The 17995-nt window shown below is 46.9% G+C and overlaps 1 protein-coding gene across 1 annotated transcript in view; it reads right to left on the reverse strand.

The window, feature by feature from the left end:
• Positions 1-1841: 1841 nt before the first annotated feature.
• LOC113173199 (bone morphogenetic protein receptor type-2-like) overlaps positions 1842-17995 on the reverse strand; it is a 40711-nt gene continuing 24557 nt past the window's right edge. The window contains 6 exon segments of the mRNA XM_026376585.2: positions 1842-4299; positions 5042-5727; positions 5729-5988; positions 6380-6583; positions 6674-6793; positions 6875-6954. Of these exon segments, the coding sequence (XP_026232370.1) occupies positions 3992-4299; positions 5042-5727; positions 5729-5988; positions 6380-6583; positions 6674-6793; positions 6875-6954 (1658 nt within the window). The 3' untranslated portion in view covers positions 1842-3991.

Raw genomic sequence — 17995 nt, forward strand, 5'->3', positions numbered from 1 at the left:
AATTAGCACTCTGACGAAGAAGATAACAGCGTTAGAGGAGCGCATCCAGACTTTAGAGAGGGTTGGAGAGAGTGACAGTAGTGTTATTTCTGTAGCAGACAGTCTGGGTGCCGCGGGTGGAGATAGCCAGTCCCCGACTCCGGCATTAGAGCCCTCACAGCGGGGCGAGTGGGTGACGACTCGGCGGCATACTTGCGCAGCCAAAGCTAAGGCTAAGGCTAAAGCTAGCCCACCAGAGCACACCACCCCCGCGCTTCACGTGTCTAACAGGTTTGCCCCCCTCAGTGATTCACCCGCTGAGAAACCTGGAAGAACTCTGGTTATAGGAGACTCGATAATGAGACACGTGAAATTAGCCAGACCTTTAGGGGCCCCTGCGGCTGTGGTCAGGTGTATCCCGGGGGCCAGGGCACCAGACATTGAAGGCAATCTTAGGGCCTTAGGACAGCATAGCTTTTCGAAGATAGTGGTACATGCTGGAGCTAACGATATACGCCTTCGTCAGTCTGAGGTTACCAAGAATAACTTTAAAGAGGTGTTTAAATAAGCGAAGGCGATGTCCGAAGTGGTAATCTGCTCTGGCCCCCTCCCAATGAGACGAGGCGACATCCAACCTACAGCAGGTTATGGTCGCTGAACCGCTGGATGTCCAGGTGGTGCTCCGAAAACAACGTGGGCTTCATAGATAATTGGAGTACCTATGAGGGCAAACCTGGCCTGTTAGGGCGGGACGGTGTCCATCCCACTTGGGAAGGTGCTGCTCTCATTTCTTGCAGTATAGCTTTTAACATTTTTGTAAATAGATTTGGGAAGGACTCATGGACGTAGAGCATTATGGTGAACTGGTATGTTTAGATGCTGTCTTCCCAACTCTCACTGATCACTCAGGTTTGTTGATGGTGAAGTGTTCGGTTGCTCTACATCCCAGTGAGCCCTCATGTCTGTGTTTCCTTCTGGCCCACCCTTTTAGTTAGGCTGTCATAATTAGTCCTAACGGAGTCCCTGCTGCACTATTCTAAATATACATTCACCTCATACATTATCTGACTGTGAACTAACTGCCATCTCTCCTCTTCTCTTACCACTCTATTTCCCTCTTCCTGTCTCTCTGTCGAGCTACACGTCATTCCACCCTTTGCCCTCTGGACCTGTCTGACTCGTCCTGATGCCCAACTTCTGGCTGGAGATCTCGTCGCCTGGATCCACCATCTGCCCTATGGGATGCGTTTGGAGACTGGAGTTGGTCACACGCTACTATGATGTCGGTCCTGGCCTCGCGGACGTCGGAAGCTGTTTCTCTGAGATCTCGACTCAACGCTCGATAGTCAAGGAATGGAACAAGTCTGCCTCCAATAACTAACTGGACTCCACATTAACTTAAAGACATTAACTGTTGTACTGGACTGCCTGCTGCCTACACAGCATGTAATCACCCATATGAGGATGGGTTCCCTGTTGAGTCTGGTTCCTCTCAAGGTTTCTTCCTGTTGCCTTCTCAGGGAGTTTTTCCTTGCCACCGTTGCCCTTGGCTTGCTCATCAGGGACAATCTGATTATTATGATTCATACACATTCACTGTTCATGTACTGTTCTTTGGTTGTGTAAAGCTGCTTTGTGACAATATCAACTGTAAAAAGCGCTCTACAAATAAAATTGAATTGAATTGAATAACCTGGACACATTAGCTTGTACATTAGCATATCTACAAACAGTAGAAAATACAAAAATAAAACAGGAATACATTTTCGAAGGCATCTTAAAATACGACTAAACACTATGCTAATGTTTTTGTGACCATGCTGATATTATTTTTACTGTGAGTGGAAGAAACAGGAAAAGAATGACCTTTTAAATACCTTTTAATACACATTTAAAGGTTAAATGGTGATGTCGTGTACGGACAGTGACTACAACTCTCCATTTACAGAATCAGCCATTTGAAAATATTCAGGGAAATGTTACTACTGGATGAACATCAGTTCGTTATGTCACCAATTTGTTTTGTCTAAAATACATCACACCAAACTCCATTTAAAAAGTCAGACATTTTGCAAATGTTTTACAACTACTATTACTACTACAACTACTGTTCGTGCTTATACTTGTAAATAATAACATAAAAATATAAATTGTTATAAACCGTGAGGATCCACTTTATACACTAAGTATTACTTTTGTGGATTTAATTTAAACTTAAACTGCAGTTTTGCCCGGTTTATGCTGTGGGTTCACTAAAATAAAGTGCTGTGGAATATGTGGGTAAATGCTGAATTTATTTCATTTACTTTCCAACACACTTTGCTAACCTGTCAGAAAACCAGATGAGCATGTTTCTACTGTATCAGTGTAAATGCTCTAAAGACAGTGGTATTATTGGATGAAGGATTGAGCTCTGAGCTAAAATGCATTCAAAGCCAAACTGACCCTGGACAGATGTAGATAAGACAGCTTTGGAGGTGTTCAAAGGCGTGTTCGGCCCATCGGACCAACTCGGTTCCTCTTCGTCTTTTTTCTGACAAATACACTCTTTGTCTTCACCTTCCAGCCAACGCCAGCGCCGTTGAGGTACCTGAGGAGGTTGTACGTGGCCGAGATTTCACAGGTCACAAGGCTGATGGTTTAAAAATCTCCACAGGACTTCTTCTCCTTCCATCACATATTTCCTTCGACTTCCACAGTCCTTCCAGCCCTAACATGGCCGTTTAGTAAAGAAAGTGCAAATTAAAAGAAGACAGATTCTCCAACAGTCATGTTGCTAAATCTGAGCCAAACACACAACAGTGTGCCTCCTGCTGTTCACAGCACATGAGCTGACTGCATAGCTAGAATTAGAGATTAAAGCAAAGGCTCATCTTTAAAACATATAAAATATAGTTCAAAGACACAAACACAGAGAGAAGAAATGTCCTAAACTTGTCTTTGTTACTATTGGAATTGAGTCTCCTTTATATGGTTTTCTAAATAACACTCAGGTTGTTTAAAGTGCCTTAAAAATGCACCTGTCTTACCACATCTATGAGCTGCAGGAAAAGTCCGAACAGGAGCCTAAATGTCTACGAGAAAGGAGTTCCCTTACCTAGAAATTAGCAGAAAGACGCTCTAGGGTCAATTTCAGTCACACCCACATGTAACTGGCCACAAGTCAAAGTAGGATTTTTGAACTCCTGGACAATATGAACTAGATTAGTCCTCTAGCAACAGGACAACCAGCGAGAAAGAAGAAAGCCAGAGAGGAGCTTCCTTTGATGGCCACTAACAGAGACTTTGGAGCTTCTGGGCATATTTGTAGTTCAGGTGTTGTAAGGTTGTTAGACAAACAGGAGCCAATTCTCATAAGATATAAGATAGCTTTAACTTAGTGGATGGGGGACAGTGGAAACCACAGACGAGTGCAAAACATTCAGTTACGAATCAGTAGGATCCTGAAGTGGAATCCATCTACAAACCTGCTAGCCCCAGGAGAGTCAGAGGGAGCAGGACACTTCCTTCACTAAACCACGAGCTGAGGTTGTTCAGTAGAGTCAACAGCTGATCTGTCGACCACAGGCCAATCAGGTAAGTTCCTCCACTTACTCTTAACACAGGTTTGTGTTGCTGTGGTGGGTTCAAGGCCACAACTACCAACAACAACATTTATAAAGTTAGGAAACACAATTTTGAGATTCTGAACATTTGAATTATTCAGGCTGACGTCACATCTTTGAAAACGTGTTGAGTTGAATTAAGTTACTAAGTCTAGATACCATATGAAACACAAAAGTGGACGCTTTGTTTGGGAAGTGTATGAACAGCTCCTACAGTCGGTTTCATTTCATGTTCCATGATTTCTGCCAAGAACAACACTGCAGCCTGGGAGCATTTCCTGTCCCTTTCTAATTAGGTTCCAGACAATGTGGCAACCTGCAGACTCCATTTTTTACCACACAACAGAAGGAAAACAACATAGTAATTCAAATAATCGGTCCTCCTGCACCTCGTCCAAAGAAAACTTTTAGAAGCAGGTCATTCCATCAGGCTCAGAGGTTGTGGTCGCAGTGGCTCCTCTGCCGACTAGAAACACGGCCATACTGGATTTTGACTGGTTGATGCCTCCTGCTTTATGAAGACCAGAAAAAGGCTGGGTCTGACTGCTGCCACTGCGATCGGTGTTGAACTCAAAGTCCGAGTCGAGAGCTGTATCCGTTGAAACAACCCAGGAGGATGGACGCCACTTTTTCAGGGTGTAAGGTGTCTTCACACGACGCTTGATTTTCTCTCCTGAAGCGCTGAGGCTGCCGCCATCGGTGAGAGAAACCTCATCTGAGGAGAGGAAAAGAATCATTAGAAAACTGATGAATCTTTCAACAGCTAAAATCCATCGCTGTCATTTTTTCATTAATACTGTGGACAGCAACTGCACTCACTTTAATCAAGAGACTTTTAGTTTTAGTCCCACCACCAGTTGATGCAGACCTGCTGTATGGAAAATGGAGAACTCAAACACTGTAGCACATTTATCCAAAGCACTTTACAGCGTTTCTCTTGTTCACCCATTTTCTCTCTGCAACACGCTGGCCTGACAAGTGGGACCAATTCTGGCTTCAGTGTCATGGAGGACAGGGGGACCCTGGCTCAAACTGGAGCTACTGAACCACAGTTGACAAAATTTGATGTTGCAACATCAAATTTTCCTCAGCACTCTTTTTGACCTGCAGTTGGCCACAGCACACACTTGCATGTGACCAATGGTTAACTCCACCCAAAAGCTATTAGGACATATTAGCTGGTCTGTTTGTGCCAAAATAAGACCCACACACGAATCGACTGACGTACCTACTATAAGTCAATACCGACAGGTCTGAGAGGATTACCGGGGTTTTCTCAAAGATGAAGTTGTGAACACATAATTTTTTCCTCCATTAACTAACTACTTACATTAAGTAACTACTAAATACTAACATTCCCCTGAAGGAAGAACGCTGTTTGAAAAAACAAGTGTTACTAAAAGTAATTTGAAGCCAAATAAGTTTTTAGTCTTTTTAGACTTTTAATCTTGATTTACCTGTGGAGATGCTGGATGAGGACAGATCCAGAGAACGGGGACGCTCCGGTCTCCTTACTTTGTCCTGTCCCACAAAGGATGACGACAGATCAGCTGAAACTTGTAGAGCTGCAGATTCTGGAGAAGGTGCTTCTGCAAGAGGTGTGGTTTCTGAATCTGACATTACTAAAATTTTTGGAGCTAGAACTTCTAGAGGTGAAAATTCTGGGTTCCCAACTGGAGCTTCTCGATCTGAGGCCGGAGCCACCGAATCTGGCGTGTATGTGGCTGAAGGCTTCTGGGCAAGGGTTAGGGGTAACCCTGCAGATTCTAAGGATGAGGATTCCTGTTCTTGTGAAGCTAGGGTTCCACAGGCTTCTGGAACTAGCTCGTCTTGTGCTTTTGTTGAGACAAAGTTTGAATCTCTGCATCTCTGCTGCTCAGGTCTAGGGCTGCTGATCCCTCTACCACGACTGACTTCTGAACCCATGATGTTCCCATGAATCTCTAAACCATGGATCTTGACCTCTGATCCCAGCGCTGCCCTGTTGTTGTTGTTGTTGGAGTTTGAACCTCGCCCCGACAGGACGTTTCCAGCTCGTAACTGATGATGTGGAAGGTGTTCGCTCTCGGCAGGCGGCTGTTCTCTCCTGAGCAGAGGTTCATGTTCATCAGGACTGAAGTTGAGCAGATTCAAGCGTGTGTCCTCTCCTCTCATCATCATGTTCTTCCATCTTGTCCTCCTCCTCCTCGAGCTGTGGACCTGCCGGATTGGTTCGACCTCCACCTATCAGGCCGTTCGTCACCAGGGTGGGGACGCCTGCACTGTAGTTGCCGGTGACCACGGTCACAGAGTGGACTCCATATCCACTTACGGCACTGCTGTTGTTGGTTACCGTGGTTGCCATGTATGGTTCTGCAGCCGTGGCAACTGTTACTGTGTTCATCTTAGCAACACCTGTTTCCACCTGAAATACACAAAACAGTCTGTATGTAACAAGTGACACAACAAATTGTAACCTTGTATTTTTGCTCTCAAGTTGATTTTAACTTTAACTTAACTAACAACTGCAATAAACAGCCTTGAGATGATTGTTGTTGTGATTCGGTGCCAAGTAAATAAACTGAATGAGTTGGTAACAAAGTATCCGAGAGGTGCAAAACGTACAGACTCATGCAGCAAACCACTGACTAGATACAGTAAATGTCAGGACCAAGAACATGCAGTTTGAGGTCCAAGTTTCCTTGTTCATGTAGTGCATCTGGTATGCTCTCAGGAAGACCGGCTTACTGCCTCCTTACTGTGATGTAGAGGTCAAGGACACATTTCTAGATGCATCAGATCAGATCCTACTGTACCTGTCTGTGGTTTGATTTCAGCTTTCCCAGCTTGAGTCGAGAGGAGGCTGAGGGGGGCCCCTTGGTTTTGGGGGGGAGATGGAGGCTTGTGGGTCTCTGGGGAAGGTTCTGCTGTTTTGGGAGGGGGTGGTTGCAGGAAGGAGGGTTATCAACCCCACTAACAGTCCCCACTTCACCTGGTGGAGTTGACACCAAGTTGTTCACCTGGAGGAACAAGAAGAGGAGATGTCAGGTTACTGAGATCATTCAAAGAAGTCACACAGGTAGTTCAGTGAAGTACCTCAGTAGTAATACCTCAGTAGTCTGTAGTATCTGCTGGTACAGCAGGTTGGTACTTTGTGGCTCTGACCCAAACTGTTTCTGTGAATGTTCCATCAAGTTTTCATCAGAACTTTCCCTCAGGTTCTTGTCAACCTGCAGAGACAGATGTAGACTTTAATGATTTGTGGAGACATGAAAAAACACAATAGAGCATATTAGTATTAAAGGAGACACCTCTTTAGGGTTGAGCTTCGTGGCCTCCAGGTCTTCTTCTGTTAGCTGCAGGCAGACAGGGACACTGGGAACAGCGTCACCTGTAGGACGACAGGGACATTTACTTCACTGATTGACCTAGGACAAAATGTAATGTGTGGATTAATGTGGATTGTTGTGTTTGCTAAATTGTACCATTCATAGTAAAACCCAAATCCACTTCAATGAAATAATTTCAGTTTCACTCCTGTTTTAAATCTCAAGGGCTAAGAAATGGATTGCCATTAAATTATTCATGTTTAGTACGTTCAGATGAATCCTGACTGTGGTCAACTCAAGACGAACTGTAGTAACTCGGATCCTCTGACCTAACATCTCAGATATATGATCCAGTTCTTTATGTTTAGGACTGAATATCTGTAAAACAAATGCCATTCCCATCAGCCTCAGCTCTACCTGTGTTTACTGGGAATTAGCTAATGTCAGAATGCTGATAGGCTAAACTAAAGCCCAACTCATGGTCGTCTTGAGTGTCCACAAGGGTACACATTTCATAAATGTAGTCACCTGCCCAGCTCTGCCTGTCCTCTCAGGATGGACACGTGTCCATATAATAATAATAATAATAATAATAATAATATATACTTTATTGATCCCCTTGGGGAAATTCGGTTGGACAGCTGCCAGACACTGAGTCGGCACTACTACGGGGTTTCGGTGTCTTGTCCAAGGACACCTCAGCAAGTAGCCAGGAGGAACCGGGAACAAGTGAACTGGATGTTTTTTTTCATGCACTGTAGGTTTATGTCCACATCTTTCACCCTGTTCTCATCAAGTGGTTACACATCGTGTTGGTTTTTCTGTGCGTACTTCAAAGTCAAATACAACAGCTCTTCTTGTACCGCAGTGTGTCTGTGAACACAGACCAAGCTGTAGCAGTAGGACTACTGTTTGCGATATGGTAGTATGAATGGAAACTGTGAGTTGGCCCTAAGATGGAAAACTGCTGATAATCAGCATCGGTGGGTAAAAATAGGCAGCTGTAAAGTGTCATAGTCACTATCTGAACTTCAGCGGCTTCTGTGACTGATATAGCGCTTCTAAACTGACTTATGCTCTATACCAGGGGTATTCAACTAAATTTTAAAGAGGTCAGGTTACACAAATTTTTTGGAAGCAAAGGTCCAGAGGATTACAATGTAACTATTTACTGCAATATATTATTAAGTAACCTGCATGTAATCAATACTTGACTGTCAAATCAAATTAATTCAGTACAATTTAAAAACCTTTTGACAAATTTATTGTAATGTAATGTCAAACTGAGCATATATTTACAATGTTGTCTAATTTATGAAATAAAAGCAGGGATGCTTATCAAAATAAGCAAGAATACAAATTTTCAAATAAAGTGCCTAACTTTGAAAAAATAAAATAAAGGAAGGAAAGGCATAAAAAAACTTCTCTTTTACATCTTGACTCAAAAGTCTCAACCAATTTAACAGGTAAAAAATCTGAACATATCCCAACAATTGAACAGTTTTAGAGGCTCATATTTTTCCCCTCATATATTTAACTCCCCCACTTTGTTGCTCAGTGAGAAAATTGAGCTCTAGCTTGTCCAGCTAGAATTTTAAACCTGGGCTTGAATGGAGTTAGGGCCATTCTCATACACACGTGGAGGTGTTCATTGGTTAACCTGGAACGATATGGTCAAGATGTACAGAGCTACTTTCCTTAGATCTGGGAAAGCTGTCTCAGGGATAATTTGAAGCCAGAAAGTGAAAGGTTCAGTTCCCACAATCTGCTCTTTCAGGGCCAGATCTGCTTGGAGATCAATCAATTGCATTTGGAGAGGCCCAGCATTTGCCCATTTAAAGTGCTGTGTGACTTCCTTTGAGAACCCCCTGACATCTGTGATAAGAATTGGGTTCTGAATGAACATGGTGAGCTGCTGTCCAAAGCTGAAACTGTCAAAGCGGTTGCTGAAGTTTATAATCACGTTATCAATAAAGTCAACAAAAGAAGACACATCTCTCTGTCCCTGAACTTGTTCCTGCACTGCTGGGAAGTGTTCACAGTCTGCCTGCAGGTCTTCCTTGAACACCTCAAGTTTCCTCTGAAAGGAGAGGATTGCTCTCATTAGCTCACAGATTGAATTGTCCTTGCCTTGTAGCCTCAAATTCAGTTCATTCAGATGGGAAGTTATATCAACCAAAAAGGCCACATTGTCCATTTGTTTCTCATCTTCTAAAAAGACAGAAAACTGTGCTGCCTTCTGATTTTTGAGCTCTGCCAAAAAAGATGCTACTTCCCTCCTAATGGACCAAAAACGTGCCAACACCCTGCCTTTGCTGAGCCATCTTACATTGTTGTGCAGCAGAAGATCATCTGCATTGGCATCAACTTCCCTGAGGAATTCCCTAAGCATGTGATGCTGGTACGAAGAGGATGCCCTGAGAAAATTGATCATTTTCATCATTGTATTCATCACCTGGGCATGCTCGTCTGACAGGGAGGCACACAGGACAGATTGATGAATAATGCAATGGTAGGCTCTTTCAGTCTTGCTACAGCTCCCTTCTCTCTACCTATCATAGCAGGGGCTCCATCTGTGGTTATTGAAACCACTTTTTTTGGCTCTACTCCTCTCTTTGCTAACATCTCTTTAATGGCCACGTAGATGTCTTCTCCTCTAGTACTTGTCTTAAGGGGAGTCACACCTAACAGGACTTCACAGAATGCTTTCTGGTCAGTGTTGAAAAACCTGACATACACTAACAGCTGAGCATTGTCACACATGTCAGTGGACTCATCCACAGCCAAGCCTACACATGGTGCCTTTAGCATGGCTTCATCTAGCTGGGTTAACACATCATATGCCAGAATTTCACTTTTCTTTGTAGCAGATGATGCTGACATGGGTATTTGTTTTATTTTATCACATAGCTCCTGTTGATTCTTTCCTTCAAGTAACGTTTCAGCTACTGCACTCATGCATTCTTGGATAACCCCTCCATCAGTAAATGGCTTTTTGTGTTTACCCAAAATCCAAGCGACTCTGAGGGAACATTCGTGAGCACGTTGTTGTGCAGTGAATGTGTGGCTCAAGATCCTGGTGGACTGGTCATATTGGGATCTGAGACTTTCAACTTTCTTTGATCGCACTTCTGATTTCAGTGGGTACATGTGTTCAAAACCTTTGTGTTTTGTTTCATAATGCCGTTTGCGTTTTGCACTTTTAATAAGAGCCACAGTTTCTGAACATATCAGACAGACAGGTTTAGTGCTCCCAGTGGGTAATATGAACAGAAAGGAGTCTGTCCATTCCGGATTGAAAACTCTATTTTCACTGTCCACTTTTCTCTTTTTGGACATTTTTATATTTTACTCTTCCAAATTAAGTCTCACCGTCCCTTTATCAACTGTCTCCCTCTCTGTCGTCTGTCGCTCTCCTCTCTGTTGTCAATATCTCTCACTCTCTCCTCTCTGTCGTCTGTCTCTCTCCCCTCTGTTGTCAATATCTCTCTCCTCTCTGTCGTCTGTCTCTCTCCTCTGTTGTCTGTATCTCTCTCCTCTCTGTTGTCTGTATATCTCTCCTCTCTGTATCTCTCTCCTCTCTGTCGTCTGTCCTCCTCTCCTCTGCTTCTCTTGTCTATCTCTCTCTCTGTCGTCTGTCTCTCTCCCTCTGTCTCTGTCTCCTCTCTCTGTCGTCTGCTCTCTCTCTCTGTCTTATGTCTCTTTCTCTCTCTCTCTGCTCTCTCTCTCTCTCTGTCCTCTTCCTCGTCGCTGTCTCTCTCCTCTCGTCGTTGTCTCTCTCCTCTCTGTCGTCTGTCTCTCTCCTCTCTGTCGTCTGTCTCTCTCCTCTCTCCTGTCTTCTCTCCTCTCTGTTCTGTCTCTCTCCTCTCTGTCGTCTGTCTCTCTCCTCTCTGTCTGTCTCTGTATCTCTCTCCTCTCTGTTGTCTGTATCTCTCCTCTCTGTCGTCTCTCTCCTCTCTGTCGTCTGTCTCTCTCCTCTCTGTCGTCTGTCTCTCTCCTCTCTGTCGTCTGTCTCTCTCCTCTCTGTCGTCTGTCTCTCTCCTCTCTCTCTGTCGTCTGTCTCTCTCCTCTCTGTCGTCTGTCTCTCTCCTCTCTGTTGTCTGTATCTCTCTCCTCTCTGTCGTCTGTCTCTCTCCTCTCTGTCGTCTGTATCTCTCTCCTCTCTGTCTCTCCCTCGTCCTGTCTCCTCTCTGTCGTCTGTCTCTCTCCTCTCTGTTGTCTGTCTCTCCTCTCTGTCGTCTGTCTCTCTCCTCTCTGTCGTCTGTCTCTCTCCTCTCTGTCGTCTGTCTCTCTCCTCCTGTCGTCTGTCTCTCTCTCTCTGTCGTCTGTCTCTCTCCTCTCTGTATCTCTCTCTCTCTCTCCTGTCGTCTGTCTCTCTCCTCTCTGTCGTCTGTATCTCTCCTCTCTGTCGTCTGTATCTCTCCCTCTGTCGTCTGTCTCTCTCCTCTCTGTCGTCTGTCTCTCCTCTCTGTTGTCTGTATCTCTCTCTCTCTGTCTGTTCGTCTGTCTCTCTCCTCTCTGTCGTCTGTATCTCTCCTCTCTGTCGTCTGTCTCTCTCCTCTCTGTCTGTCCTGTCTCTCTCCTCTCTGTCGTCTGTCTCTCTCCTCTCTGTTGTCTGTATCTCTCCTCTCTGTTGTCTGTCTCTCTCCTCTCTGTTGTCTGTATCTCTCCTCTCTGTTGTCTGTGTCTCTCCTCTCGTCGTCTGTCTCTCTCCCTCTTCGTCTGTCTCTCTCCTCTCTGTCGTGTGTCCTCTCTCCTCTCTGTATCTCTCCTCTCTGTCGTCTGTTCTCTCCTCTCTCTGTCGTCTGTCTCTCCCTCTCTGTCGTCTGTATCTCTCCTCTCTGTCGTCTGTCTCTCTCCTCTCCTCTCGTCGTGTGTCTCTCTCCTCTCTGTCGTCTGTCCTCTCCTCTCTGTTGTCTGTATATCTCTCCTCTCTGTCGTCTGTCTCTCTCCTCTCTGTCGTCTGTCTCTCCTCTCTGTCGTCTGTCTCTCTCCTCTCTGTCGTCTGTCTCTCTCCTCTCTGTCGTCGTCTGTCTCTCTCCTCTCTGTCGTCTGTCTCTCCCTCTCTGTCGTCTGTCTCTCTCCTCTCTGTCGTCTGTATCTCTCCCTCTGTCGTCTGTCTCTCTCCTCTCTGTCGTGTGTCTCTCTCTCTCCGTCTGTATCTCTCCTCTCTGTCGTCTGTCTCTCTCCCTCTCTGTCGTCTGTCTCTCCTCTCTGTTGTCTGTCTCTCTCCTCTCTGTCGTGTGTCTCTCTCCTCTCTGTCGTCTGTCTCTCTCCTCTCTGTCGTCGTCTCTCTCTCCCTCTCTGTCGTCTGTCTCTCTCTCCTCTCTGTCGTCTGTCCTCTCCTCTCTGTCGTCTGTCTCTCTCCTCTCTGTCGTGTGTCCTCTCCTCTCTCTGTCTCTGTATCTCTCCTCTCTGTCGTCTGTATCTCTCTCCTCTCTGTATCTCTCTCTCTCCTCTCTGTATCTCTCTCCTCTCTGTTTCTCTCCTCTCTGTCGTCTGTATCTCTCCTCTCTGTCGTCTGTCTCTCTCCTCTCTGTCGTCTGTCTCTCTCTCCTCTCTGTGTCGTCTGTCTCTCTCCTCTCTGTCGTCTGTCTCTCTCCTCTCTGTCGTCTGTCTCTTCCTCTCTGTCGTGTCTGTCTCTCTCTCTCTCTCTGTCGTCTGTCTCTCCCTCTCTGTTGTCTGTATCTCTCTCCTCTCTGTCGTCTGCTCTCTCCTCTCTGTCGTCTGTATCTCTCCCTCTCTCGTCTGTCTCTCTCCTCTCTGTCGTCTGTCTCTCTCCTCTCTGTCGTCTGTCTCTCTCCTCTCTGTTGTCTGTATCTCTCTCCTCTCTGTTGTCTGTCTCTCTCTCCTCTCTGTTGTCTGTATCTCTCTCCTCTCTGTTGTCTGTATCTCTCCTCTCTGTCGTCTGTCTCTCTCCTCTCTGTCGTCTGTCTCTCTCCTCTCTGTCGTGTGTCTCTCTCCTCTCTGTATCTCTCCTCTCTGTCGTCTGTGTCTCTCCTCTCTGTCGTCTGTCTCTCTCCTCTCTGTCGTCTGTCTCTCTCCTCTCTGTCGTCTGTCTCTCTCCTCTCTGTCGTCTGTCTCTCTCCTCTCTGTCGTGTGTCTCTCTCCTCTCTGTCGTCTGTCTCTCTCCTCTCTGTTGTCTGTATATCTCTCCTCTCTGTCGTCTGTCTCTCTCCTCTCTGTCGTCTGTCTCTCTCCTCTCTGTCGTCTGTCTCTCTCTCTCCTCTGTCGTCTGTCTCTCTCCTCTGTCGTCTGTCTCTCTCCTCTCTGTCGTCTGTCCTCTCCTCTCTCTGTCGTCTGTCTCTCTCCTCTCTGTCGTCTGTCTCTCTCCTCTCTGTCGTCTGTCTCTCTCCTCTCTGTCGTCTGTATCTCTCTCTCTCTGTCGTCTGTCTCCTCCTCTCTGTCTCTCCTCTCTGTATCTCTCCCTCTCTGTCGTCTGTCCTCTCTCTCCTCTCTGTCGTCTGTATCTCTCCTCTCTGTCGTCTGTCTCTCTCCTCTCTGTCGTCTGTCTCTCTCCTCTCTGTCGTCTGTCTCTCTCCTCTCTGTCGTCTGTCTCTCTCTCCTCTCTGTCGTCTGTCTCTCTCCTCTCTGTCGTCTGTCTCTCTCCTCTCTGTCGTGTGTCTCTCTCCTCTCTGTCGTCTGTATCTCTCCTCTCTGTCGTATCTCTCTCTCCTCTCTGTATCTCTCCTCTCTGTCGTATCTCTCTCTCCTCTCTGTATCTCTCTCCTCTCTGTATCTCTCTCCTCTCTGTTTCTCTCTCCTCTCTGTCGTCTGTATCTCTCTCCTCTCTGTCGTATCTCTCTCTCCTCTCTGTATCTCTCCTCTCTGTCGTATCTCTCTCTCCTCTCTGTATCTCTCTCCTCTCTGTCGCCTGTCTCTCTCCCTCCTTCTCTCTGTCGTCTGTCTCTCTCCTCTCTGTCGTCTGTCTCTCTCCTCTCTGTCGTCTGTCTCTCTCTCCTCTCTGTCGTCTGTCTCTCTCCTCTCTGTCGTCTGTCTCTCTCTCCTCTCTGTCGTCTGTCTCTCTCCTCTCTGTATCTCTCTCCTCTCTGTCGCCTGTCTCTCTCCCTCCTTCTCTCTGTCGTCTGTCTCTCTCCTCTCTGTCGTCTGTCTCTCTCCTCTCTGTCGTCTGTCTCTCTCCTCTCTGTCGTCTGTATCTCTCCTCTCTGTCGTATCTCTCTCTCCTCTCTGTATCTCTCCTCTCTGTCGTATCTCTCTCTCCTCTCTGTATCTCTCTCCTCTCTGTCGTCTGTCTCTCTCCCTCTCTTCTCTGTCGCCTGTCTCTCTCCCTCCTTCTCTCTGTCGTCTGTCTCTCTCTCTCTCCTCTCTGTGTGTCTCTCTCTCTCTCAGAGTGAGGTGCTGTGTGATTGAGAGCTCGGAGCGTTTTTCGTGTGTTTCTGTAGTTTTTCGTTCTTTTTCTTTACTTTTTTCACGGTGGTGTCTTTTTAACGTGTTGTTTTACAGTCTGGTCTTCATACAGGGGGGGTCGGGGGTGTTTTACGGGGTTTGTGTGCGCTTTTGTGTCCGACCGGCGTTCGCCGGTCGGCGTCCAGGTGCAGGTGGAGGTATGCTCCTCACCGAGCTGACGCGGAAGCACGGCCTGAAAGTGTCCGCTGCCTCCCGGTTCTCGGTGAATGAGTGTGTGGTCGCTGTGGCCGCTGTGGTCGGTCCACAATGTATTAAATCCGCTGCGAGGATGAACGGCTCCGTCGTTCTTTTCCTCGACAGCGTTGATAAAGTTCACGGCCTGGTTGAAAGTGGTGTTGTGATCGGTGACTCCTTTGTTTCTGTGTCTCCTCTCACTCAGCCCTCTAAGAAAGTGACTCTGTCTAATGTTCCACCGTTTATCAGTGACGAGCTGCTGTGCAGAGAGTTGTCCCGACACGGGAAGATAGTGTCTCCTTTACGGAGGTTACCGTCAGGATGTACACAGCCAGAGCTGCGTCACGTCATCTCCCACAGACGTCAGGTCTACATGGTTCTGAACAATAAGGACGAAGAACTGAACCTGGTGCTGAAGCTGAGGGTTGATGACTTTGATTATGTTCTGTTTGTGACATCTGAGACCATGAAGTGTTTTGGCTGTGGGAGGGGAGGACATCTCATCAGGGCCTGTCCTGAGAAGGCCGCAGGGCAGGTCTGGTGGTGTCCATGATGGGGTGGAGCAGCCAGCAGGGGGCAAAAGAGGGGAAGAGGTGGATGTGCAGGAGCAAGGTGGAGGTGAAGGACAGCAGAATGAGTCTGAGGCAGGTGCCCTGGGGGGTGACCAGGCTGAGGTGGTGGGGACTGATGCTGCTGATCACACATCAGTAGTACAGACAGTGAGTAAAGGGGAGATGGTGCCGTGTGCTGAGGAGCCGTGGTCTGAACAGGAAGCAGTGATGGACGAAGGGGACAGTTGTCCCACAGCAACAGGGGGAAAGAGGAAAAGTAAAACTACGGTGGGCAGCTCCCAGGACCAGTCTGGGGCTGTGAAAAAGGTCAGAGGTAGAGGCCTGAGGAGCCTGAAGGCAGCCGAGTCGGACTGTAGTGGGGTCGACGACTCTCCCGGCACTGACGCTGAGATGTCCGGTTCTACTTCCTCCCAGTCTCAGAGACTGGGGGGTATTAGAGCGTACAGTGTCGAGAGAGTTAAACTGTTTCTGTTACGAACTAAGAACTTAAAGGGGGTGAAAGTTGAGGATTATTTTTCTGATAAAGAACTGTTTGTGACCTCGGTCCAAGGTCAGATGAGGAGCAGAGGTAAAGGGGGCTACACAGACCAGGAGGTTTACAGACTTAAGAAAATTGTGTTCAAGCTGAGCCAGGAACCTGAGGATGATGGAGGGTTGTTCTAAGTGCTCACTCCCTGCCCTGGTTTTCCTGCTGTTGCTCTGTGATTGTTTTCTCTTCTCTCTCCCCATGACTACTTTTAAAATTGGCACCTTGAATCTGAACGGGGCCAGAGACCTGAAGAAGAGAATGGTTTTATATGAACTCATGAAACTGAATCACATTGACGTGATGCTAATACAGGAAACACACAGTGACAGCAGTAATGAGGTTGACTGGCACAGGGAGTGGCCTGGACAGGTGGTACTGAGCCATGGCAGCAGCAGCAGCGGGGGTGTAGGGTATCCTGTTTTCTGGATCCTGTCCCCCGGTTTCCTTCACTGCATCTGAAGTGGTTCCTGGCAGGCTGCTGGTGGTCCAAGCAGTATTTGAATGTACCAAAGTGCTCTTGGTCAATGTTTATGCTCCTAATACAGGAGCGGAGAGACTCCTGCTCCTCAATGAAGTGAACTCTGTTTTAATTCACTGTAACTGGGAAGACTATTTGTTCTTAGGTGGTGATTTTAACTGTACTGAGAACGACCATCTAAACAGGAACCACATCGAGCCTCATCCTGCATCTAGGCGTGTTTTACAACAGGTCACTGAAGCTCATGAGCTGGTCGATGTCTGGAGGAGCCTCCACGGCTCTGACAGACAGTACACATGGTCCAATGTGAGAGATGACATGATCTCCTTAGCGAGACTGGACCGTTTTTATTCTTTTAAGCACCAGATGAGTTCTTTCAGGTCCTGTTCGATCACACCTGTTGGTTTTACTGATCACTCCATGGTTTTGTGTCATGTTTTTATTAATAACATTAAGCATAGGAGCGCATACTGGATTTTTAATGATTCACTGTTGCTTGATGAGTGTTTCAAAGATGGTTTTAGGTTCTTTTGGAAGACTTTTAAAACCCAGAAATCTGATTTTATGAATCTTAGACAGTGGTGGGATTGTGGCAAAGTCCAGATTAAGCAATTCTGCCAGCAGTACACTCTCAATGTCACTAGGGACGTTACCAGGTCGATTAAAGCTCTAGAGAGTGATATTGTGGAACTGCAACTTTTGGCAGATTCCACAGGAAACACAGGACACCTTGACGTCCTCAAATCCAAAAAGGCTCTTCTTGCCAGCCTACTGGGCACCAGAACACAGGGGGCACTGGTCCGGTGCAGATTCCAGGCTGTCGCAGAGATGGATGCTCCCTCCCGCTTTTTCTTCAGTCTGGAAAAGAGGAATGGCCAGAGCCGGTACATCCACGGCCTGCGCTCCTCTGTAGGGGCTGTGCTGACGGACCCTGGTCACATCAGGGGGAGGGCTGTGGAGTTCTACAGAGACCTGTACAGCAGTGAGTACACTGAGGACTTGGTGCACTATGAGACTTTCTGTGGTGGTCTTCCCCAGGCCTCTGAGGAGGTTAACGTGACGCTCGGCGAACCTCTGTCGTTGCAGGAGCTGTCTGTGGCCTTACAGAGTATGAAGGGAGGGCGGGCTCCTGGGCTCGATGGTCTCTCGGTTGAGTTCTTCAAGGCTTTTTGGCCTGAGCTGGGACAAGATCTGCTCGGTGTTGTTGCTGAAAGCTTAACGGAGAACTCTTTGCCCCTCAGCTGCAGACGAGCGGTTCTTACTCTGCTGCCAAAGACTGGTGACCTTCAGGACATTAAGAACTGGCGTCCCGTCTCACTGCTTTGTACGGATTATAAGATCCTGTCCAAGGCTCTGGCCAACAGACTGCGAGAGGTGATGGACCAGGTGGTCCATCGGGATCAGACTTACTGTGTGCCCGGTAGGTTAATCACTGACAATGTGACTTTAATTCGGGATGTTTTGGACCTCTCTGGTTCATTGGGAATAGACTTGGGTCTGATTTCGCTGGACCAAGAAAAAGCTTTCGACCGAGTTGAGCACCCGTATCTCTGGAAGACTCTGGAGAGGTTTGGTCTCAGCCCTGGCTTGATTGCTATGATCCAGGTTCTGTACCAGGACATTGAGAGTGTACTGAAGGTCAATGGTGAGCTGAGCGCTCCTTTTAAAGTGCAACGAGGCATCAGACAGGGCTGCTCTCTCTCAGGGATGTTGTACGCCCTGTCCATAGAGCCTCTTTTATGTCAGGTCCGGTCCTCCATTAGTGGTTTGGTTTTACCCAATTGTACGGCCCACCCTGTGCTGTCGGCCTATGCAGATGATGTTGTCGTTCTCGTTAAGTCACAAACAGAGATCCGTACTTTAGAAAATATAGTTGCGGCTTTTGGCAATGTCTCATCTGCTAAGGTCAACTGGCACAAAAG

Source organism: Anabas testudineus, chromosome 21, assembly GCF_900324465.2.
Source record: "Anabas testudineus chromosome 21, fAnaTes1.2, whole genome shotgun sequence".
Classification (NCBI taxonomy): domain Eukaryota; kingdom Metazoa; phylum Chordata; class Actinopteri; order Anabantiformes; family Anabantidae; genus Anabas; species Anabas testudineus.